Consider the following 26,984-nt stretch of genomic DNA (forward strand, 5'->3'; position numbering starts at 1 on the left):
GTTCATTAAAAGTGCAGCGCTCCGCGGCCTCCCAGCTTCCTGCTGCCATTCCTGAACATCCAATGCTGCCAGAAGAAACAGATTTGTCTCTGCAGCATCTGAGAAGAGTATGGGCTCTGAAGCTGGATGGATCTAGTGATCTGGCCAGCCTTACAGCAGCGCTTGCAAGCTGTATAGCAAACAGCTGGCAAGCGTACCCTCCTTGCCTAAGAAGCTGGCCACTGCAGAAGTGGCCGGTAACCAGGCAATAAACTGTAATCTCAAAACTTAAAAATCCCTCTGTTCTCGAGAAGTAATTTGCAAAGTTACTTGCTTTTCTATCCATTTTTGCAATTTCAACCATTTAACAAGAGAAATCCACTTTAACACATTGACAAAGACTCTAACCACCTCGATTATGTAAAATCACAGCTTACATTTTACTGCGCAACACATGAAAATATATGTTAGACTTTAGCTTTAGAATCCCTATAAACCTGACATATCTTCTGACTGTGTGGATTGATCATACAACATATTTATATGCTATATTTCCACTGGAAATTATTTCTGTCACTAAAGCTCAGCTGAGCGTACAGGTGTTGATAATAGAAAAAGGGGGTTGAGATGCTACCAGACTGCCCTGCCTGTGGCCTCTCTCTCGTGAGAACAAATGATCAGGCATGTTGAAATCCAACATGTTCAGTCCTGTTAGATAGAGTCAGGGCATCCCCAAACACAATTGTTGGTGGGCTGGTCATGCAGACATGTATATTGCCAGCTCAAAAACTCCAGAGGAACTGACCAATATACAGTACAGATCAAAAGTTTGGACACACCTTCTCATTTAAAGATTTTTCTGTATTTTCATGACTTTGAAAATCGTACATTCACACTGAAGGCATCAAAACTATGAATTAACACATGTGGAATTATATACTTAACAAAAAAGTGTGAAACAACTGAAAATGTCTTTTATTCTAGGTTCTTCAGAGTAGCCACCTTTTGCTTTGATGACTGCTTTGCACACTCTTAGCATTCTCTTGATGAGCTTCAAGAAGTAGTCACCGGAAATGGTTTTCACTTCACAGGTGTGCCCTGTCAGGTTTAATAAGTGGGATTTCTTGCCTTATAAATGGAGTTGGGACCATCAGTTGTGTTGTGCAGAAGTCAGGTGGATACACAGCTGATAGCCCTACTGAATAGACTGTTAGAATTTGTATTATGGCAAGAAAAAAGCAGCTAAGTAAAGAAAAAATAGTGGCCATCATTACTTTAAGAAATGAAGGTCAGTCAGTCCGAAAAAATGGGAAAACTTTGAATGTGTCCCCAAGTGCAGTTGCAAAAACCATCAAGCGCTACAAAGAAACTGGCTCACCTGAGGACCGCCCCAGGAAAGGAAAACCAAGAGTCACCTCTGCTTCTGAGGATAAGTTTATCCGAGTCACCAGCCTCAGAAATCGCAGGTTAACAGCAGCTCAGATTAGAGACCAGGTCAATGCCACACAGAGTTCTAGCAGCAGACACATCTCTTCAACAACTGTTAAGAGGAGACTTTGTGCAGCAGGCCTTCATGGTAAAATAGCTGCTAGGAAACCACTGCTATGGACAGGCAACAAGCAGAAGAGACTTGTTTGGGCTAAAGAACACAAGGAATGGACATTAGACCAGTGGAAATCTGTGCTTTGGTCTGATGAGTCCAAATTTGAGATCTTTGGTTCCAACCACTGTGTCTTTGTGCGATGCAGAAAAGGTGAACGGATGGACTCTACATGCCTGGTTCCCACCGTGAAGCATGGAGGAGGAGGTGTGATGGTGTGGGGGTGCTTTGCTGGTGACAGTGTTGGGGATTTATTCAAAATTGAAGGCATACTGAACCAGCATGGCTTACCACAGCATCTTGCAGCGGCATGCTATTCCATCCGGTTTGCGTTTAGTTGGACCATTATTTATTTTTCAACAGGACAATGACCCCAAACACACCTCCAGGCTGTGTAAGGGCTATTTGACCAAGAAGGAGAGTGATGTGGTGCTACGCCAGATGATCTGGCCTCCACAGTCACCAGACCTGAACCCAATCGAGATGGTTTGGGGTGAGCTGGACCGCAGAGTGAAGGCAAAAGGGCTAACAAGTGCTAAGCATCTCTGGGAACTCCTTCAAGATTGTTGGAAGACCATTTCCGGTGACTACCTCTTGAAGCTCATCAAGGGAATGCCAAGAGTGTGCAAAGCAGTCATGAAAGCAAAAGGTGGCTACTTTGAAGAACCTACCGTAGAATATAAGACATATTTTCAGTTGTTTCACACTTTGTTAAGTATATAATTCCACATGTGTTAATTCATAGTTTTGATGCCTTCAGTGTGAATGTACAATTTTCAGTCATGAAAATACAGAAAAATCTTTAAATGAGGTGTGTCCAAACTTTTGGTCTGTACTGTATATGAGGCACTTACATTACGTGACTCCACGACCCTGCCTACTTGTAAGACTTCAGGAGAAGCCAACTGATGTGAGAGAGGATAACCTACTGTATACATAGTCACATCAAACAGGATGGGGTGCACTGACTAGTAATGTGTGTCATCACAGGAACTCCCTAATTTTTTTTTTTTTTTCGAATCGTCAGGATCAAGGTCCTAGTTGGAGCAGTCACTATACATGTCAGTACATGGCCACAATCCCTATAACACCCCCACTCACATAGATAACCTCTGCAAGCTATGTCTTTGTTACGCTGATGGCACCTACAGGGAGGTGGCAGAGAATCTGCTTTCCACACCACTGCTTTACTTCATACTCCCACAGTAATGGGAATGATTATCATAAAAGCATTGAAATAGGTAACTTTTCCTAAGATAATAACATAATAGCTAAAGTGGCTCCAAACTAATTCTACTAAAAGTTTCAGCAGGAAAGTTCAGATATCCTTTTGTAGTTTGGGAGAAATATAATGGACTATAGGCTACTGATAAGGAGTTGGAGTCGCTACATTTTATACTGACGAACTCCGACTCCACCAAGATGGACACCAACTCAGACTCCACAGCCGTGACCGTCATCATTGCAGTGACACACGTGACTTCACGCCAGATTGTCTAACATACAGAAGAGCCGCCAATGCTGTCAGGTAAGAGGCGGCTCTCAGAGATCCCGTCTAGCGGTCACAGATTACTGATGTGGCCTCTGGGTTGGGTCCTGTGAATCGATTACACACCAACACTAAAGTGAAGCCCAATCCCATACATTATAAGTAATTTTGCTTCTCTTATTTTTTCTAATTCTCTTAGTTCCAGTTCCAGAAACAAGCAACCATTTTTTCCATTAGCTTGAGAATTATAAAGTGAGTAAAGTTGTGCGCTGTAATAGTCCGACTCGCAGGTAGCGGCTTTCAGGCAGAATTACCCAGCTAATAAATCACAGTGCCGGCGGTTCCGCTAGGATCCCACAGCAATGTATGAAGAGACAACACAGGTTTAGGTTCAGCGGAATTTGTTGTTTCCTTCTGAAGATAAGATCGGAGGCATACCTTAAATTATGAATAAACATTGAGAAGCGGTGGAGAATGCATCACACGCCTCAGTGCTTCCTCTATACTTCATCCTAAACCGAAATTAGTGCCAATTTGATGGCGCACAGAGGTGCCAGGAATAGGAAGCTACAGGTCTGGAAAGAATGTGTAATGTTCATGAAGCAGCAAAGAGAGTAAAGGGTTTATCGCCGTCCAAGTATTTTCCCTGTTTTTTTTTTTTTTTTATTGCTGGGACTAAAGCAACTACTTAGGATTATCGACGAGAATTAAAGAAAATGATTTCATTAAAGCCACGCCAACTTCCATTCTACAAGTCAAATTAGCCAAGATCTGATTTTTATCTGCCCAAGTGATTTTACAACAGTATAACGCAAAATAAAAGCGGGCAATGCTTTCCTAGGGAGGAACCCGTATTTCATGTAGCATAAAGTCTGGCAATTGTCTTAGTTATCGTAACTCAGAAAGGAGGGGGCTTAAGGAATGTGGAGATGGTTTATATTAAATATGGGCTTGGAAAATTGAGGTAGGGCTTACTGAGACTTGTGGTTTTGTACTTCTGAAATGTAGTTCTGCTCAGTATATACACAATTGCTTACAAGACAATTCCCTAATACACACTACTTACTCAATAGTCAGTTCATATCAGGATATTGGCTCCCAGAACAGAAGTGTAAATGTAGAATACTTATTACAGATTTGTTATTTGAGCAGTAGAATCCAAATAATAGCTCCAAACTAGAGCTAGATCTGTGTGAGGTCTTATCATACAGCCGGTACCGTATATATATAAAATACCAGCATCCTAAGCAAAGATCCATGACTGCCTAAGGCCTCCGTCACACGTCCGTATGAAACATGTACAAAACGGTACCGGTGTCATCCATGTGTCATGTGTGTGCCATCCGCGTGTCCATCAGTGTGGTAATCAGTATAATTCAGGTATGGATAAAGACAGAAATTACAAAGCTTCTTCCAATATGTAGTAGGTGCAATGATACTAATATTATTAGCAAATACCTCCAATTAGAAATGTAGTATAGTTCTTCTGATGTCATGTACCCCATGTGCAAGGCACATGCAGTAGCTTAGGTATCCATGGTTATGACCACTAACAACGAGCTGTCACTATATGAGTGGTCGTAACCATGGACACCTAAGCTACTGCAACGCCCTGCACATGGGGTAAGTAACATAGCGAATCAGTAGAACTATACTATATTTCTAATTGGAAGTATTTGCTAATATTATTATTATTATTACACCTACTACATATTGAGATAGGATCTTGGAGATGGGAATACAGTTTTAAAGGGAATGTGTCACCCCCCTGGGCGATATCAGACCTCTACTATGAGCATACAGGTTATAGGAAAGTAAATCTATACATACCTGTATGGCCCATAGTAGAGGTCTGATTGCAGAGAAATCTGGTTTTATAAAGTCTGTTTTCCAGAGGCTTTGCGTCTGGGGGACACCAAGCAAACCCCTCCTATCTGCTTACTATTCCCCTAAATCGCCGCCTCTGTACTAAATTACCATATCCCCCTCCTCTCCTGCATGTCACAGGGGTCTGTGACAGGCCCAGTGACGTGCCCCGCTCTGTCTCCCCTCCCGCGCATGCGCAGAGCGCCGCTCCCATGGAGTGCGCTTTGTTTCCCTCCGGCCCAGTTTGGCTGCGTACTGCCAGTGGAGCGGAAGTCTCAGTGACTCACCTTCTCTTGCGCAATGCAAGGCTGTGGCACAGTACGCAGCCAAACGGGGCCGGAGGGAAACAGCGCATGTGACGCGCCCCTGGGCCTGTATCGCGCTGCGTTGCGCACGCGGGAGCTTACCCGGAGCCGGATCTCTTGAGGGTTGTAGTCTCGTGGCGGTGATCCGGTCCGTGCCCAGGGAGTCAGACTAAGTGGCGCTGTATTAGCGGTAGATGTTGGACGACTACGCCACCCGTTGAGTACAGCTAAGGAGCTGCTGCTGCAGGGCAGACCGCTGAGGCCGGTGGTAGGATTGTGCAGCGTGATAGTATAACCCCCAACGGGAGGGGTATGGCCTCAGGGCAGCCGACGTGGATGATGGGGGTAGCAGGAACCACTCAGAGACGGTACGGTGTAGTTCAGGGTCTTTACTGGTGGCAACGATAGACCCTCCCGGAGTACTGGCTAGCGATTGGGGCCTGGTCAGTCCTTGAGCAGATGGGATCTCCCCTGGCCAGGCGGAGTTGTAGGCCTCCCAAACTAACGATACTCTTCTGGCTACCTTGCTAGAAGCGGGTATAAGTAGCCCACGTCCCTGAGTGTACCGTGTGGTGCTCACCCGTATGGCCGGTGACTCGGGGCCTTCTAGTAGCTTCCGCTCCACGACGGCGGTGCTGGTCCCACGCGTGTGACCGTGCCTTCGGGTTTCTGGGCCAGAGGACCTGCAATCCCCGGTCGGTTTCTGCTGCTGGATAGGAGTTAGTCCCCACAGCCTCGGACTCCGGGTCCGGTGATAACTTCTCAGTCAGGGCGAGCTCTGCAGCTGCCAGCCCCTGACTCCTTGTAGCACTGCTCCCACAGAGCTCCTGATGTTCTTTCCTATATCTGCTTCTCTTCTCTGTCTCTACTTCTTCTCTACTCACTAACCCTGCCTCAGCCCTAGGTTTATATAGGGGAAGTTCTTCCCCTCCCAGGACTGGGCAGGAGGTGTGGCATGCACAGGATCCCTGACCAAGAGACCTCCCACCTGCTCTCAGACATAACATTGTTGTTACTGTGGAAACCAGACCCCTGGGGTGCCACACATGCGCGGGAGGGGAGGAAGAGCAGGGCACGTCACAGGGCCCTGTGATGTGCAGGGGAGGGGGGTGATATGGTAATTTAGCACAGAGGCGGCAATTTAGGGGAATAGTAAGCAGATAGGAGGGGATTTCTTCCCGTCCCCCGGACGCCAAGCCTCTGGAAAACAGACTTTATAAAACCAGATTTCTCTGGAATCAGACCTCTGCTATGGGCCATACAGGTAAATATAGATTTACTTTTCTATCACCTGTATGCTCATAGTAGAGGTCTGATATCGCCCAGGAGGGTGACAGATTCCCTTTAAGGGAATGTTCACACATGGAGTTTTTGAAGCATTTTGTTCTGCACGTTTTTGTTGGTGTGAAAAAAAATGCTGCATTTTAGAATCCAAGCAAAGTAAATTCAATTTCTAAAATCTTTCACTTGCTGCATTTTTTTTCCTTGCATTTCTTGAGCTGCTGGTCATTTTTTTTTTAATCCGCAGCATGTCAATTCTTTCAGCAGCTTTGCAGAATTTTTTCACTTATTCAAATGAATATAAAAAAAATGCAAAAAAAAATGCAAATAAAAATGCTGCAAAAATGTTTAAAAAACACACACAGCTTTTTTTCCTAACACTCTTGATTTTTGGCGCAGAAAAACTGATGCGTGTGATTACACCCTAATAGAGCTGAGTTGCAATACTAGGGACAACCTACAGGGAAGCGTGGCACTGTTTCTCAAGTCGCCACGTTTTTCTAATCCTCTATAATTTTAAATTACTTGCCATTATCAAATGCAGGAGAATCTGTGAATGGAGAGGACAGTAGGATATGTCCTCTGAGGATAGACGGGAAAAAAACAAAAAACTTCAGCTCTTACAAGAGACTTTCTTTGCACAAGGCATACACTGATATTTTGCCCATTTCCCGCTACGTACAAGTGACACAGGTGACCTTTATAGCCCTGTGCTCATTGATTTCACAACCCGGCCGATCATTGTCCTGGAGCATTTTACACTTTCATCGTCCTCTCAGGGACCTGCCGGACCCCAGTTACCCATTGTAATGTGAACAGCATCTCTAAAATGAGTGAAAAAATAAAATGAAACTTAAAATATCTAATCGCAAATCCATCTTGTGTAATTGAAACTAAACATTCGGACAAAGGGCAAAGAGCAAAGTCCTGTACAAATAGCTTCATCTCCATTAGCTCCGTGCATTAATGCGATAACCCCATTAGCAGGTAATTGCTGTATATTTTCTCCTGAAGAATGCAGTTATTGGGCGCTTATCAGTACGGCACCGTCTTGTGTGGTGTCATAATCAGACCATATTCTCAGTAATATTCACTAATTAGACACCATTACTGAGGTCAAAGGAAAAGACAGCTAATCCTCAAGTAATTTGCTCAAACATTAATATTGCTGTTAGTATCTCATCCATGTTCCCTTGAAGCTGAAATATCTGGGAAAGGGATAAAAGGTCAAGACAGCTCCACCCTGAAAGACTAAACTCACAAACTGAGGGACCTTATAAACCAATTCTATTATCAGTGTTACCTAACCTAAATAAATTTCATGCTCCTTAAACAGCATATCGTATTCATTCCCTGTGTCACAGTATAGTGTCAATTAGTGGAGAAGGAAAGTGGAGGAAACTCACAAGCATGGAGAGAATATATGTCCTCCATGAAGATGCCACCCCGAGTAGGATTCTGCCGAGCGCTCCTTTGTTCTCTATGAGAGAACCACCGACGGGCATCTCTGCCAACGGCTTATTTCAAGGAAAAGAAAGCAATCAGCATTCCAGAATCGGGCATGCCGTACTGACTTCTACCCCGACAATCAATTAGCTAGCGCCCCCATACACATCAGAGTGTTGATTTCTGCAAGTGAGGCCGACATTAGTCTAATGCAAGGGTGGGCAATTAATTTTTCCAAGGGTCCACATGAGAGACTGTGATTGGTATGGTGGGCTGCACCAACCAGCTGAACTTAATTCTGCTTTTTATTTTTGTTTTATATTAATTTTTATCACTTAATATTGAGCAGAATTAAGTCAGGTGATTAGCTGCTACTAGCAGTACATGTTAGGAGAGGGCTAATTGTGACCTGTATTCTTAGAAGCAAATCGACACCATATAATTCACTGCTATTAATACAGGTATATAAAGCAGTAAATCATATGCTCTTATTATGCAGTTCTTATACCTTGATCAAAAGTTCCCAACACAATATGATGCCCCCACAGTCCCCACACACAGTATGATGTCCCCTCAAAAAGTATGATGTCCCCCAAACAGCCCCCATGCGCAGTGTAATGTCCCCCACGCACAATGTGAAGTCCCCCATGCGCAGCCCCCATGCACAATATTATGTCCCCCACTCAGTCCCCATAAGCAGTGTGATGTCCACCACTTAGGCACCATGCGTAGCATGCTGTCCAACACGCAGCCTACATGAACAGTAAGATATATAAAAAAAAGACCTCACCTTGTCCCAATCCCCCGCAGCTCCTGTCTGCACGGTATGCTATGGCATAGCTGGCACCATGTAGTGACATCATTACACCTGCAGTGCGCTCAGGCGCTCTTTGCCCACATCTGGTCTTGTGTGTATGGTGGGCTTTACACTGCATTATGTGCAGATCAGCACCTTCCAAGGGGCCAAGGGAAGATAGTGCAAGCCGAGATGATTTTCAGAACAGCAAGTATCATGGCTTTATGATGATAAAGCCAAAGAACATAGAAAAGGGCACTTATATGGGGATAATTGGTGCAATAACCCCTAGAATGATCACTTGTGTCATTCATTGCTCATGTTTAAAAGATGAACGCAAGTTTGCTCAATTGTAGTTGATCGCATCTCTAACTTACATAAAAGTTATCATTGGTTGTCGGCACAACCTCATGCAAATGTGCGCAGCCATCCTTCATAATTGTAACTACATCAGGAATGGAACGAGTGATCGCACAAACTATTATACTTACAAAAAAAATACATAAGTCACTATAATGTATACATGGTCAAGTAAACCAGCGCTGACTGACTTGTGATATGTAAGATCAAGGCTCATTAGCGGCAATTTATCTACCTGTGTAAAAGGTCCGAGTGGAGCACTGAACTTATCTGTAAGGAAGGTAAATCACCAGCATTTGTTTGTACAGGAGATCTCAGTTTACTGAAACGTTGCCTAAATGCCCCTTTGGCACATGAATGAAGAACGGCACAATAAATGGTATGTGACATTGGTGGTGGGAGAAATTGTGCGGGTTCAGAGTTTCTATTAGGACCCGGGAGTCATAAGTCCCTTCTCTATTAATAGCTGAGAGTAGAAAATATTTGGCTCATTTTTCTTTATAAAGTGAAAATTTAGCGACCACTTATAAAATGTATTTAAAAAAATGAAGTACGCTGTCCTGTACTTCTCAAATGATGATATTATTGCATCAGAGGGGAATTGATTCTCATGACGTATTCCAAAAAGACCAAAAACGATAATATAAGAAAAGGGATGGAAGTTGTTCCCTGTCTTGGTACTTTATATTGAGCCAAAAGGTTAAAATGAGAATATATATATATATATATATATATATATATATATATATATATATATATATATATATATATATATATATATATATATATATATATATATATATTTCATACACATAGGCCATATGGTGGAGCCGTGTGGCTGTAGCCTGATATCATCATCATTGCTGGCACAGGGCAGGAAGGGGTGTCCCCATACAACGGAGACAACCTGTCTAACACGCCTCTGGAGCTGCACACAATGTGGCTGGATGTAATCACATTGGCTATAACACATTGGTAAGATTCCATCATATCATGTGTCTATTATAGACGCAATATAGTAGACTGGGCTAAAGGTCTGCCTTATTTGCTTTTTCCATACTGCCATTTTAAATTAAGAAATCCTTTTGTGCCAACAGGTTGTGCAACGCCTCTTCTTCCTTCCGCTCAATCTGACATTAGACGTTGAGAGATGTTAGTTTGTGCAGGTAGGAGGGGTACTTCATAACCCCTTTAAGGCTAGGGTCACACGACCGTTTTTGGCTCATCCGAGAAAAATCGGTCCAATTATGCTAATCACACTCTGATCAAACTCAAATCAGAGCGTGATCCAATTTTCTCAAAAGGTGGAGAAAAAGTTTCTTCTCTATTTTGTCAGTGTGTGAAAATCGGACCACACTCTGATGTTATCAGAGTTTAGTTCGATTCTTTCCACAGACCCACACAGTTGAATGGGTAAGTGCAATCTGATTCTCGAAGGCAAATCGTGAATGTTCAGTTTTTATTTCCTCCGCCTAACTCGGACATGTGCAGGGCCCCATATAATAATATTGGGACAATTTATATCCACCAAAATGACGGATAGTACTCAATGGATTCTTAAGGTCATCTGCGCTAGCCCTAAAGATGTTCTCCGAACTTTTTATTTTTTTTAGTCACTCTTATTCTCAAATGAGAGCATTTCAATTACATACTTTCTGAAGATAATCACCAATTCTACACTGACAACTTTTTTGAACGCTGCTGAACATAAAGCCTGTACATGGTACTACACCCTCAACAAAAATATCAGCCCTTTTAACAACCCCTTATAAATTACAACATCTCCAGCTTCCACAACTTATTCTAATGACAGCCTTTCATGCTTGTTTGAAAGTTCAAATTTAGATTTATTTTTTTATAAACCAATTTAGTTTGCCTGTTCTGTCCTTTCACAGTCTTGTAACCATAGATTTTAATGGATTTGATGGGAAAAAAATGGATTTCACATACCTGTCTTTGGATTGATTGCAAAAAATCCCTGTGGGTTACCACTTGAAATCTTATAAGTCAACTTGTCATTAGAACTGGAGTCAGGATCAAAAGCAACAATCTGCACAACGGATAAATCCTTCGGTGAGTTCTCCATGACCTCTGGGTAATACACGGGTTCTGAGGTTTGTGGCGCATTATCATTGACATCTTCAATTTCAATGTAGATCTCAATAAATGATGAGAGGGGAACAACACCGCGATCGGTGGCATAAACAGTCAGCCAGTAATGAGAAGTCGTTTCACGGTCAAGATTATCCGCAGTCCGTATAATACCTGAATATTAAAAAAAGATAGAGTGCATGGTTAATGGAGATTTCAGCACTTAAGGTTAAGTATCTTTCAATTTCTAATTGCACTAAACACATATAAAGAACAAAAGTATAATCCATCAATGCGGCAATAAAGAGATGCTAATGAAAACATATTAAGAGACCTGGGGAGGCGAAGTGACTCATCTCTGATACTTGGGGCGTTGCTTGAACACCAGAGCATTATGGATTATCACTGTGGTTGATACTTTTAAAATGCTGTCATATATTTTATATATTTCAAGAACTTTTGGAGTAAGACCAAATGCGACTTTAAGTAAGAGAACGGAATAAAATGAATCCTTATGGATATCTGTGCTAGGAGTTCGAAAGTTCACACAGTATAGAACGAGCCAATCTTATGGTCCCTCGCCAGGAAAAAGAAAAAAAAAGTTCATTAGGATTCCAACAAATCCGAGATGCAAGAAAAAAAACCTACATAATATGAATTCTTCACGAGAAACAATCAAGTCTTTATACGATTCAGGGCTTTGCATATTGCATAACATACAGGGGAGTTTCTCCATAGCTCGGACTAGGTCACAGTCCTATTCAATAATGAATTACGAGGATTTACCAGTCGGGCATGAGCTCTGGCACACAACGGCTACACATTGGCAACATCATGTCCGCAGGCTTCTCTCTCTGGAAAACAACCTCTTCCTCCAAGTGCTTTTAATAAAAGAGTGAACTGGACTATGATATAATTGCCAGGCCATTGTTCTTGCCCCGGGATGCTCGGCTATACAGTCATATGTGGAGCGGTTTACGTTGAACCTCCTGATACAACACAGATCTGCATTGCTTTATGTACTGGCTACAATCAGGTCTGGAAAATATCACCAAGGGCGACAGAACAAAACAAATTTGTGTGATGATACAAAGACTTCCACAAATGCTCCAGTAATTGTAGTAGTCATATAGCTATACTAGCGGAAAGTCAACCAAGTGGTAGGGACTTGCCAGGAGATCACATTGTTGGAGGCTCTAAGTATTGACCTCTGTGATATTAAGTCCAAATTTTAGCTCCACTTACTTTGATATTAGAATTTCAAGAAATCTAACTAGAAATGGCAACATAATACATAAAGACTGAAAGATATCCATCAAGAAATTATGTGGTGTTTTCAAGATCACAGATTTCACCGTGTCCCACAGAATCACGAGAGCCCTTTACCCCCCCAGCACCACCTGTGAATTAATTCATGCCATGTCATGCCAGCGTTATATGTTAAGATCCACAACCGCTGTCCACTGATCATGAGCATTCAATAACTTCAATAACTTATGAGGCGAAATGCATGGGAGCATAACAGGGATGGTTTAAGGTAAAAGGCCATATTACATGTGTTAAAGGGCCTTAAATTAGCACTGATCAACTTGTAATATGATCAATTAAAGCTCATTATGGCCAGAAATCTGCCTATTTAGATCTGCCTTAAAGAGGTTGTCCTACAGATAGGTCATCAATATCAGAGAGGTGGGGGTTCAATGTCGTGGCACCCCTAATGATCAGATGTTATTTACTCCAGTGGCCTCCTGATGTAAACACTATGAATGGGGTTGCAAAGCACAGTTCCATCCAAAAGAATAGGAGCTGGAGTGCGGTACCCAGCAGCGGCCAGTGCACACTGAATGGAGCTATGCTAGGTCATCAATATGCCTGGACCACGGCTTTAACTGTACTAAAGTTGGCAATACTGTCAGATGAACTATACTTTGGAAAACAGCTTTCTCTCCAAACTCCCCCATATACAGGAACACTCGGTTGAGCCCTCCTGTTTTCTCTATGAAAAAGAACCTGTCAGTCGATTCATGCTGCCCAAAACATGGGCTGTATGAATCAGAGCACAGTCAGATATGTTTTTCTCTAAAACACTCTGGTGTCTTAGAGAAAACAAAATTTGGCGATCTGACCGGGAACTATAGGGAAAGACACGACTAGTCTGGCAGACCCCCGGTTGGCTTGTGCGCACACACAGGGGGTCATCCCCTGGAAAAGAATGTGAAGAAGTCGGTCGGGGGTGGCAAGGGACTAGTCAAGTATCTCACTATAGTCCTTTGTTAGATCTTCAAGCCGATTTATCGGAAATGCATGAGCTTTTCATAGAAAAACATTTAGCTACAATTGTGCAGTCAAGAGCTGATTCTTGCTGCTCCTGGTTTGGGCAACAGATTGACTAAGGTTCCCTTTACGTTCCAGTTACAGTGCAAAATTACCATCAACAACAGTGTCTAGTAATGTTTGCTTCATGCTAGTCTTGCAATCTAAACAGACTGATGATCACCCGGCAAACAAAACACCCGCTCGTTATGTGAAATCATCTTTCATGCTGCACGAAAGATCACTGTTCTGGGCAGCACACTGTTTTATGTAAACAGGACTTGTGCTGCCGAGAACAATGATAATAGATCATTCCGTGCACATATGAAGAGCGGTCGGGGCTATGTTAAAAGGCTATTAAACTACCGCTGATCAGCAGAGACAAGCAGCTCATCAGCAGTCATTTAGTGCCCTAGGTCGGCCTGTGTAAGTAAACCTATAGACATAGCTAGCGGAAGCTTTTCTCCCAGCTGAACAATAGGATCGAGCTGTCGAGTGCCAGTTGGCTGATCCTTTTTGACCCCCAACATAATCTGCCAGGGGACAGTTGGGACACCACCGTACACAATAGATGGATGCCATTGTGTTTTGCCTTCATTTATTTAATATGTATGGGGGACTTATGGGGTAATTTCAGGATACGGTCGCACGTTGACATGGCAGCAACTGTTCCTAATTTGGAACCTCCATAGGGTTTAGTAAGGAGGGTGAACGGATCTATCTGCCTTATGAAGGAGCAGTACTACTATCTTATACCACTCCTGCCCTGAATACAACATGCGCCAATAAGACCATCCATTATTAAAAGAATATCTGCAGATGTGATTTTGTACAGCTGGTATCAGAAGAATTGGGAGAGTGTTATTAGACAGAAGTACTGTGGTGATTGTCTGAACACTGCTTTATACTTGATGCAACATTTTTGGTGGTATTGTTATGTAATTAATAGAAATGTGTGTGAATGATGTGTCACATCTGCTGCTGGAGAACTGTAAACTGGTGACGTTGCGTCTGGCTTATCATTAGGATCAGGTTTTGCTTGTGTGTCGCTTATAAGTGAGGAAATAACAGTGTTGACTAAATGAACCCATTAGATTCATTGGAACAAATTGAACTTGCTAACATTATACTCCTTGCGGAGCCTGAACTCTGCATGTTCCCGATTGCAAAGCTCTAAAAGGAGCCAAGATTAAATTAACCACCACGTAAATTCCCTTCGGAGAAAGTTCTCTATATTTACTTTTTTGTTACCCATCAGCTTATAGGGGAGATGGGGCAATGGAGCATCTCTCAATGTTCTCCTTTGAGCTAATTAAACTACTTTCACAAAAAAGCAGAGGCTTTTGTTGGATCACTGCTACCCAACTATAAAACATGTCTAGGCTGATAGATTTTCCCAAACCTTGCATCCAGATCATTTAACAGAAAGTCAAAAGGTGTTTATTTAAAGACAAAAAGGTAAAAGCTTTTATCTGAAATATGTCAATGGAGATTTTGGGGAGGAAAGAGCCTCTATTTTTTTAGAGGAGAAGTGATTGTTCCTGCCCAGAGAAATGGTCAGCAGGCATGTTATACGGATAAATGGGAAGAGATGATGCAATTAGAGAATCTCGACAGAAGCTGCTTCTCGAATCAGCGTGTTACTTCCAGTCCGCAGAATCCTTTAGAAAAGAGCAAACAGTTTCCACTGTCATCCCATTTATGCCTATTTTAATAGCGTGGCTTATTCCTGTCATCCTGCCGCCTCTGTGTCAGAACTTTAGGATAATAGTTCTATAATTGGTGCACAGAAAAAGTTCAAGCTTAATAAAGCTTTCCTGAATATACAATGATGAGATATTCAAAGAGGCTCCCGTAGACTACATCAACAGATAAAACGTAGCTTATTGATGATACGTACAGAATTCATATACATATATATCATTTCATTCATGTCTAGCCCAATAAAACTGTTCATCCTGAAATTTCCGGTTCATGAATATGACGTCTGCTCTAAAGATCGGCTCTGATCTGTGCTGCACGCTCAGCTCATATCGTAAAAATCGGGACAGAATGTCTGCTCTTCCTGCTAGGCGCCACTATTCAGTTATAGGAATTAGAGAAGAAGTAGAACGGTAAATTACTGAATATCCAAGTTTAGGAGAAGGAGCATAAACTGTGCAGATTTATACAGTTTATGCCAATCATGCAGCAGGCGGACGGCAACAGAAAATGATGGCATGCAGAGTTCACTAATAAAGTCTACTGATGATTTGCCTCCTACACCTCAAAAATCTGCTTTTCTTTTTCACACATGTTGGAAAAAAAAGTAAACCACTGAGCTGGTAATGTATATTATCATCCCAAGAAATGGGATGGCAGAATCAGCTGGGTGAATCCACGCAGCTGCCATTCTTGATTGTTTGACGTCCTGGTAGACGGCGCTGCTGTGATAAAGGAGTAGTTACACGTGTGGTAATACTTCAAGTAGTTTTATTAACATGTTTCAGGTTCGTACCAAACCTTTTCTAAAAACCAAACTACAGTTTTGTAGTTCAGCTTTGAGAAAGAGTTCCTTACGAACCTGAAACGCGTTAATAAAAGCTACTTGAAATATTACCACACATGGAACTACTCCTTTATCACAGCAGCGCGGTCTACCAGGATGTCTATCTCCTGCTTCTTCTCAAACTACATGCAGAAAAAGATCCTCTTATCTGCAGACGTGGCTGCAGAAGCTGAATAATCTACAGTCATTTTATGGGATTTATGACACACACAACCCAATCAGGTGAGCAACTCCCTAACCCTCCAATTTCACTTTTAATACATTATTATCCTATGTAGGCTTGTCCCTTTTTCTGTTGTTGATTGTTTAAAGCAATGGTGGACAACATGACATTCTCCACATTATCCACCAACATCCAACATCATACTAACCTATTGCATAGTCTAAAAAAATTCAATGTGATCACTCATAAGAGTCTCAGGTTGGGTCAAGTGTAGCAGTGCCCCAAGCTATAGAGAAGACAGAGAAAATGAAAACTATCAGCCCCCTGTCCATATCCACAACCCACTTTTCTTACATTTTCTTTGATCTTCTACAAACTTATTCTTATATCTCCTAAACAGCAAAAGACATGAATCTCTCTGTCAAAATGACCGCGCTGAACTCAAAGTCTCGAAGTGTATATAGTGTATATTCTCATATATATAATTATTCTTAGAACCTTTCTAAATAACTGGTTCTTCCATACTAGAGGTTATGGTCTAATGACTTGCATGTCCATTTTTTCTTTACTTGTTTATTACGCTTTTTTTTTCAGTTACAGACATTTTTCCACTGCACACCATCCCTCCAATGTCGGGGATGTGTTTGCAGGTAGAAACCTGACATTGCCTGCAATGGTCATATGACAATCAGCAGTTGCTGACCATGTGCAGCCTTTACTATTCCATCAGAGCAGATTTCTGCGGTGATGGAATACTGAAAGACATCAGCCGATTAATGGGGTTGATTGGCTGCAGCGGTCTAATGCAGGGCTGTGGAGTGAGTAAGCTAAACCATGGACTCAGACTCCTCAATTTCCCCGACTTCCGACTCCACAGCACTGCATCACTACTGAGCGTGTACATAAAGTGCTGCACAGATTCATCTCACTACTGAGCATGTACATAAAGTGCAGCACAGCTTCATCTCACTACTGAGCATGTACATAAAGTGCAGCACAGCTTCATCTCACTACTGAGCATGTACATGAAGGGCAGCACAGATTCATCTCACTACTGAGCGTGTACATAAAGTGCAGCACAGATTCATCTCACTACTGAGCGTGTACATAAAGTGCAGCACAGATTCATCTCACTACTGAGCGTGTACATAAAGTGCAGCACTGATTCATCTCACTACTGAGCATGTACATAAAGTGCAGCACAGATTCATCTCACTACTGAGCGTGTACATAAAGTGCAGCACAGATTCATCTCACTACTGAGCGTGTACATAAAGTGCAGCACAGATTCATCTCACTACTGAGAGTGTACATAAAGTGCAGCACAGATTCATCTCACTACTGAGTGTGTACATAAAGTGCAGCACAGATTCATCTCACTACTGAGCGTGTACATAAAGTGCAGCACAGATTCATCTCACTACTGAGCATGTACATAAAGTGCAGCACAGATACATCTCACTACTGAGCGTGTACATAAAGGGCAGAACAGATTCATCTCACTACTGAGCATGTACATAAAGGGCAGCACAGATTCATCTCACTACTGAGCGTGTACATAAAGTGCAGCACAGATTCATCTCACTACTGAGCATGTACATAAAGTGCAGCACAGATACATCTCACTACTGAGCGTGTACATAAAGGGCAGAACAGATTCATCTCACTACTGAGCATGTACATAAAGTGCAGCACAGATTCATCTCACTACTGAGAGTGTACATAAAGTGCAGCACAGATTCATCTCACTACTGAGTGTGTACATAAAGTGCAGCACAGATTCATCTCACTACTGAGCGTGTACATAAAGTGCAGCACAGATTCATCTGACTACTGAGCATGTACATAAAGTGCAGCACAGATACATCTCACTACTGAGCGTGTACATAAAGGGCAGAACAGATTCATCTCACTACTGAGCATGTACATAAAGGGCAGCACAGATTCATCTCACTACTGAGCGTGTACATAAAGTGCAGCACAGATTCATCTCACTACTGAGCATGTACATAAAGGGCAGCACAGATTCATCTCACTACTGAGCGTGTACATAAAGGGCAGCACAGATTCATCTCACTACTGAGAGTGTACATAAAGTACAGCACAGATTCATCTCACTACTGAGAGTGTACATAAAGGTCAGCACAGATTCATCTCACTACTGAGCGTGTACATAAAGTGCAGCACAGATTCATCTCACTACTGAGCGTGTACATAAAGTGCAGCACAGATTCATCTCACTACTGAGAGTGTACATAAAGTGCAGCACTGATTCATCTCACTACTGAGCATGTACATAAAGTGCAGCACAGATTCATCTCACTACTGAGCGTGTATATAAAGTGCAGCACAGATTCATCTCACTACTGAGCGTGTACATAAAGGGCAGCACAGATTCATCTCACTACTGAGCATGTACATAGAGGGCAGCACAGATTCATCTCACTACTGAGCGTGTACATAAAGTGCAGCACAGATTCATCTCACTACTGAGCGTGTACATAAAGGACAGCACAGATTCATCTCAATACTGAGCGTGTACATAAAGGGCAGCACAGATTCATCTCACTACTGAGCATGTACATAAAGTGCAGCACAGATTCATCTCACTACTGAGCATGTACATAAAGTGCAGCACAGATTCATCTCACTACTGAGAGTGTACATAAAGTGCAGCACAGATTCATCTCACTACTGAGCATGTACATAAAGGTCAGCACAGATTCATCTCACTACTGAGCGTGTACATAAAGGGCAGCACAGATTCATCTCACTACTGAGCATGTACATAAAGTGCAGCACAGATTCATCTCACTACTGAGCGTGTACATAAAGTGCAGCACAGATTCATCTCAATACTGAGCGTGTACATAAAGGGCAGCACAGATTCATCTCACTACTGAGCATGTACATAAAGTGCAGCACAGATTCATCTCACTACTGAGCATATACATAAAGTGCAGCACAGATTCATCTCACTACTGAGCATGTACATAAAGTGCAGCACAGATTCATCACACTACTGAGCATGTACATAAAGTGCAGCACAGATTCATCTCACTACTGAGCATGTACATAAAGTGCAGCACAGATTCATCTCACTAGTGAGCATGTACATAAAGTGCAGCACAGATTCATCTCACTACTAAGCATGTACATAAAGGGCTGCACAGATTCATCTCACTACTGAGCATGTACATAAAGTGCAGCACAGATTCATCTCACTACTGAGCATGTACATAAAGGGCAGCACAGATTCATCTCACTACTGAGCATGTACATAAAGTGCAGCACAGATTCATCTCACTACTGAGCATGTACATAAAGTGCAGCACAGATTCATCTCACTACTGAGCGTGTACATAAAGGGCAGCACAGATTCATCTCACTACTGAGCGTGTACATAAAGTGCAGCACAGATTCATCTCACTACTGAGCATGTACATAAAGTGCAGCACAGATTCATCTCACTACTGAGCGTGTACATAAAGGGCAGCACAGATTCATCTCACTACTGAGCATGTACATAAAGTGCAGCACAGATTCATCTCACTACTGAGCGTGTACATAAAGTGCAGCACAGATTCATCTCACTAGTGAGCATGTACATAAAGTGCAGCACAGATTCATCTCACTACTGAGCATGTACATAAAGGGCTGCACAGATTCATCTCACTACTGAGCATGTACATAAAGTGCAGCACAGATTCATCTCACTACTGAGCATGTACATAAAGGGCAGCACAGATTCATCTCACTACTGAGCATGTACATAAAGGGCTGCACAGATTCATCTCACTACTGAGCATGTACATAAAGGGCAGCACAGATTCATCTCACTACTGAGCGTGTACATAAAGGGCAGCACAGATTCAGCGCAACTAAAAGCCAACATCCTTAGACCAGGAACAGGACAGACATTTATAGGACATTTCATAACTTTCCCAAATTCCTATGAAAACATTTACAGCACATCAAGCATTGTACTACTGTACCCAATTTATTATATATTTTAGGAGTCAGAGTCGGTCCATTTTATACCGACTCCACCAAAACGGACACCGACACAGACTCCATAGTCCTGGTCTAATGTCATGTTACTGCTGGGAGACGCCTTGCCAATATTGGAGAAATGGCACCGGATCAGAACGTATATATTTCTTTATTTTATGGTGGGCAATGTAGTTGTAAAGAAGGGGTTCTCCAATAATAGACACCCCCTTTATTGATTCCTTCTCGCTAAAAGAGCTCAGTCAAGTTTAAGAATGTTTCTATCTACAAAATTGTGGATTGTTCACAAAATGCGATCAGAATTATGATTGAAGCTCTGGGCTATAATGCATTATTAAATATATACGGTGAATTAAGGGTGGATTTTGCACTTTTCACATAAATATAAATCTATAAATCCTAAATAGTCTCTAGCTTTACTCTCTGGTAAATCCATTGAAGCAACACAGATAGGAATGCTAAATAATTGGGGTTAATCTTTCTCTGCTCGGTACTTGCAAGTCATGATTTTTTCTATTTCCCTCTTAAACAAGATGAATTATGACTTTCCCGGCCCTGTGCATGTACATAGTTGTAATGCTTTGAATGGCTCTAGGCTGGAAATCAAGTCGTCATCATCTAACAATAACTGGGACCTGCAACAACTCGCCTGGTGTACGATGCAGAAACACCTTGTGAGAAATCCAACAATGCCGATCAGGTAAAAAGTCCATCCATCAATTTTAACAACCTGTCAACTTTCAGTAATTCAAACAATGGACTATTAAACATAAACTGAGTATTTGCCTGATTTCTATGAGAAAAATGTCCATTATTAAGGAATATCTTACATAAGCAAGTAGTGACATTAATCGTATATATAATAGACATGAAAGTATAAAGATCCAAAAATAATAAATACCGTACTACTAAAACAATACGATAAGAGAAACGTATGAGAAAAGCAAACATTCCAGCACTGACCTCCCAGGGCTACGGAGCTAAAATCATGGTTTTAACGCTCCTCTTACTATATCCAGAGGTGCACTGCAGAAATTATTCTATTACCTCTTACGTGATTACTTGACTTATACCAGCACATACAATCCAGAACATCCAACATTTGGAAATATGAAAAAGGATTAAATGGTCATTGTCATTTCAATACCCCAGATCTGTCACCAGATTTCACATTACAAAGTACATACATTAAACAGACATTTTATACCTGATGAGGCTAGTGTACTTACTTTGAAAATCCATGTCAGAACATCTTTATAATCTTGTTTATTAAACTTTCCCTCCTAATATTAAAGTAACAGTTTATGAGTCCCTCCTATTATATTAGGATTATACAGTCATCTTGACATGCATTTTCAAAGTACACCAGCCTCATCAGGTCTAAGAGATCCGTTTAATAATGTAGGTTGTTTACATTGTGAAATCTTGAGAAAGAACCACTCCAAATGTATTTGATGGAAAATGCCATGAAACGAAATTCCAAAAGTACTTTATTTACCCAAAATGACATTTTAAAAAATCATTCCAAAGGCACGACATGCCTCTCTTTTGTCTGCCTTGCTATGCTGAGATAGAGACAGATTACAGGGAGTGGAGATAAGTGTGTCTCTGTTTTCTTTTCAGGGATGAGCGCTTTTAGCTTGGGGCAGGAGTAACTCATGCTCGTAAGTGTGTGTATGTGTTCCAGCACATATAGTGCCGACAGATTGCTAATAAAGCAGAATTGTGCACTCTAAAATTAGCAACTCTTGCCTTATTTCTCCTGATAAAACTGATATACCGTACTCATTGGGTTCTTAACATGACAGTTTAACCATTTGGTTTCTAATTGATGCCTCGCCAGCGACTTGGATATCATATTATTGGTTTCATTGGCTATTTTCTCATTATCTTTTTTAATGCGCTGCCACTTTGGCATTATCCTATAAATTAAGCACTTTATTCTCAGGGTCTCAAATCATTTAGAGACGTGTTTGCACTTTATTTGTTTCTACGCTCTTTGTCCGCACTTTATTTGGATTCTTTGGTTTTACCAATCCCTATAAAGGTAGGTTCATATGAGCGTATAATAAATGGTTCAGAGCTTCATCCACAAAAGTGGGACAATTTTTTCCCCACTTATCCGTGTACAATATGTTTGGTTTTGTTTACAGCAGCAGCTATTAATCATTTACAGTTTTCTATGTTACAGAATTGCAATGTATCTGTAAAAACCGGATGCTATACTCCGGCTTCTTATGGGATCCGATTTTTTTTTTTTTGCGCACCCACAGGCTTAAATGGCTGAGACTCATCAGATTTAAGGAAGATAAAAAATTAGCTCATTTGCCCTGCACCCCATTTGGTCCGAGCCCTGAACGGCACTCAGACCAAAAACACGGTTGTGTGAACGAACTCTTATAGGGTTTTTCTGGATTGAAGCATTGTTTATCAGCACCATTAGAATTTTATAACAACGAATACTTTGTCCTATTTTCATTCAGAATTTGCGATATATCAGTATGATATACTTATTTATTATTGGAGATCGATCTACATATCTATTGATTGGACTTATGAATGAGTGGTTATTATGTAATTATTGTGCATTGGAATATTATTTATTTGTTTTTCATGATGGAATATCCATTGTTTGTTTATATTCTTTAATAAAATTCATAAAGTATCGCAATGTGTACTGACTAAGACAGGAAGTGGGAGGAGGCCTGACAGGAAGTGGTGGAGGCGGAGCCTGCCGTGTGCTGCAAGAGTTGTGCTGTGTGTGGAGAGAGCTCCTGGGAAGGGAGGAGAGCCAGGCGGAGGTGACCGAGCGGACCGGGAGGACCAGTAGGAGGCGACCGGAGGGACGAGCGCAAGAGAGCGCTGTGGCAGCGTGCAGTGCCGGCCAGCGGAGGGTGCCAGGTGGTGGTGACCAGGAGGTGATCAGGAGGACCGGTAAGAGGCGACCGGAGGGACAAGCGCGCTGTGATAGCGTGCAGCGTCCCTAGAGGAGGTGAGTGAGGGGCAGGAGGCCGCGATAAGCGGCCCTACTGAACCCAAGTGTGTACTGTACTGTATTGTATTTGTATCTGTATTGTAATTGTATTGTATTCCCTAGTCCATATTTAATTGATTACCCCCCGTCCATATTTAATTGATCACCCCCGTCCATATTTAAATTGATTCCCCTGAACACCCCCGTCCATATTTAACTGATCCGTCTGACCACATTAAATTGACCCCCCCGTCCTCATTTAATTGATCCCCGACCACCCCCCGTCCATATTAAAGTGATCCCCCTGACCACATTTAAATGATTGACCCCCCCAGCCCATAATTGATTGATCCCCCTTGTCCTATTTAATAGATTCCCCTTGTCCACTTTTACTCATCCCCAGTCCCTATCTATTTGCCTTATCCCCCACCATATTTAATTAACCCCTGTCCATAATTAATTGATTGATTCCCCAGACCACAATTAATTATTTCCCCAGTCCATATTTATTGATATTATTGATACTTATTGATCCCCAGTCCTTAGTTAATTGACCCACCGTCCATACCTATTTATTTGCTTTACCCCCCATCCTATTTAATTAAACCCCCTGTCCATAATTAATTGATTGATTCCTTAGTCCACAATTAATTATTTCCCCAGTCCATACTTATTGATCCCAGTCCATAGTTAATTGACACACCGTCCATACTTAATTAATCCACCTGACCCACTCAGCTGATCCCCCGTCCATACTTAATTGATACTTAATTGATCCCCCGTCCATACTTAACTGATCCCGCGCCGATATCTAATCGATACACTTGCACATCCCTAATTGATCCCCGTCCATACACCTATATATAAATAATTGTGTTTTGTACTTGTACATATATACTGACTGTATCCCCATATTTAGAATGACGTCCATGTTGGCCGGAGCCGTGCAGTGTACATCTTGCGCAATGTATGCATTCCCTGAGCTACCGCTCAGGGATCCATACTGCTGCGAGAGATGTGAGCATATCGTGCACTTGGAAGCCCAAATCCTGGATCTAAGTGCTCAGATAGCGGTACTGAGGAGCATCGACAACATGGAACGGAGTTTGCTGCTCACCGAGCAGACACTCAATGGGTCAACACTGGGGGTGGAGCTTAGTGGGGAAGCGCAGGCTGAACAGGCAGGGAGCTGGGTAACAGTTAGAAGGGATAGAGGGAAGAAGTATAGGAAGGCTGGTTCAGAACCGGCATTATTGGAGCACGACAGATCCTCTGACCGCCGGGGGAGTGTATGCTCCAGTAATGAGGGGGAGGGGGGAAGTGTAGGGCAGGCTAGACAGGTCCTGGTAGTGGGTGACTCTATTATTAGGGGGACAGACAGGGCAATCTGTCACAAAGACCGGGATCGCCGAACGGTGTGCTGCCTCCCTGGCGCTCGAGTCCGGCACATCGCGGATCGGGTTGACAGGTTACTGGGTGGGGCTGGCGAAGACCCAGCGGTCATGGTCCACATTGGCACCAATGACAAAGTGAGTGGTAGATGGAGGGTCCTTAAAAATGATTTCAGGGATCTAGGTAGGAAGCTTAGGGCAAGGACCTCCAAGGTAGTTTTCTCAGAAATACTACCAATCCCGCGAGCCACACAGGAGCGCCAACGGGAGGTTAGGGAGGTGAATAAGTGGCTAAAGAGTTGGTGCAAGGCAGAAGGGTTTGGGTTCATGGAGAACTGGGCCGACTTCGCTGTCGGCTACAGGCTCTACCGTAGGGACGGGCTGCACCTCAATGGGGAGGGTGCAGCGGTGCTGGGGAAGAAGATGGCTAATAGGTTGGAGGAGTTTTTAAACTAGAGACGGGGGGGGAAACCAAGGAAATAGGTGGGATGTGAGGCAAGCAAGGGGGAAGGGGAGAAGTGAATATAATGAGGGTGGAGAGGGGGGTGGGGATAGTACAGTTAGATCGTTAGAGAAGAATAGGATGCTAAATAACCCCAAAGTTTTATCTTGCATGCTGACCAACGCAAGAAGCCTGACCAATAAGGCGGATGAGCTGCGGGCGCTTATATCGGAGGAGAGGTATGACATTGTAGGTATAACAGAGACTTGGCTAGACGATAGCTACGACTGGGCGGTAAATTTAACAGATTATAGTTTATTTAGAAGGGACCGGAAACAGGGGAAGGGCGGAGGAGTCTGCTTATATGTAAGGTCACGTCTAAAGCCCAGACTAAGGGAAGATATAGGAGAGGGAGAAGAGGGGGTCGAGTCCATGTGGGTAGAGATAGAGGGGGCAAAAAATAATAATAAAATATTACTGGGGGTCTGCTATAAGCCACCTAATATAACAGAGGAGAATGAGAAACTGCTATTAGGACAAATAGACAAAGTAGCAAAACATAATGAGGTGATTGTAATGGGGGACTTCAACTACCCGGATATTGACTGGGAAACAGAAACCTGTAGATCGCAGAAAGGAAAAAGGTTCTTGACAAATATCAAGGATAATTATCTCTCCCAACTAGTGCAGGAACCAACGAGAGGGAAGGCAGTGTTGGACTTAATATTGACTAATAGGCCTGATAGAATAACTGAGGTACAGATAGGGGGGCACCTAGGTAATAGCGATCATAATATTATCAATTTCAAAATGCCCTTCAGTAGGGTTATCAATAAGGGAACAACTAAAACATTAAACTTTAGGAGGGCGAAGTTTGATCAGCTGAAAGAAAACCTTCAACTTATTGACTGGGACAAAGTTCTTAATCAAGGAAATACGAATAGTAAATGGGAAACCTTCAAAAGAATTCTGAATATTCAGTGCGAGAGGTATATACCGTATGGGAATAAAAGGGCCAGAAATAAGAGGAAACCAATATGGTTAAATAAGAACGTAAAAGGGGCGTTAAATAGCAAAAAAGAGGCATTCAAGAGATTAAAACAGGAAAACAGCAAGGAGGCACTAATGTGTTACAAGGAAAAAACGAGAACCTGCAAAAAACAAATAAAAATAGCAAAGGAGGAAACAGAGAGACGTATTGCTAGGGAAAGTAGATCAAATCCCAAACTGTTCTTTACGTATATAAATAGTAAAAGGATTAAATCGAATAATATTGGACCGATAAAAAGTGATGAAGGCAAAATCATAGAGAAAGATGAGGATAAAGCTAATCTATTAAATAAATTTTTTTCGTCAACTTTCACAAAGGAAAAAGAACTAACAGGCGAAATGAGAAGTGACAAACTTAATCCTCCACTAAGTATGACAAATCTAACCCAAGCTGGGGTACAGAAACGCCTCAGTAACATTAAAATAAACAAATCACCAGGACCTGATGGCATACACCCACGGGTACTAAGGGAACTAAGTAATGTGATAGACAGACCGTTATATCTTATATTTAAGGACTCTGTTGAGACTGGGTCTGTACCACTTGATTGGCGACAGGCGAATGTAGTGCCAATATTCAAAAAGGGAGCAAAAAGTAACACCGGAAACTATCGGCCGGTGAGTCTGACGTCCGTTGTGGGCAAAATTTTTGAAGGCTTTATTAATGAGGCAATCATGGAGCATCTTGATGCTAATAATCTATTAACCCCGAACCAACATGGATTCATGAGGAATCGCTCCTGCCAAACAAACCTGATTGACTTCTACGAGGAGGTTAGCTCTCGAGTAGATCAGGGGGAACCAGTGGATGTCGTGTATCTCGACTGCTCAAAAGCGTTTGATAGCGTGCCACATAATAGGTTGGTATACAAAATGAGA

The 26,984-nt window shown here is 42.3% G+C and overlaps 1 protein-coding gene across 7 annotated transcripts in view; it reads right to left on the minus strand.

Annotated features, from left to right (window-relative positions):
- Window positions 1-26,984, minus strand: part of FAT1 (FAT atypical cadherin 1) — a 296,807-nt gene that overhangs the window by 157,707 nt on the left and 112,116 nt on the right. For all 7 annotated transcript variants that reach the window (XR_012248471.1, XM_073645370.1, XM_073645374.1 and 4 more), the window contains exon 3: window positions 11,073-11,387. Coding sequence is in view for 6 of the 7 variants with exons in the window: in XM_073645370.1 (XP_073501471.1) it covers window positions 11,073-11,387 (315 nt within the window). In the remaining variant the exon portion in view is untranslated. The remainder of the gene's footprint in view (window positions 1-11,072; window positions 11,388-26,984) is intronic.

The sequence above is a fragment of the Phyllobates terribilis genome, unplaced genomic scaffold (assembly GCF_046119375.1).
Source record: "Phyllobates terribilis strain yellow unplaced genomic scaffold, ASM4611937v1 Scaffold_1__5_contigs__length_1240528914, whole genome shotgun sequence".
NCBI classification, from domain to species: Eukaryota; Metazoa; Chordata; class Amphibia; order Anura; family Dendrobatidae; genus Phyllobates; species Phyllobates terribilis.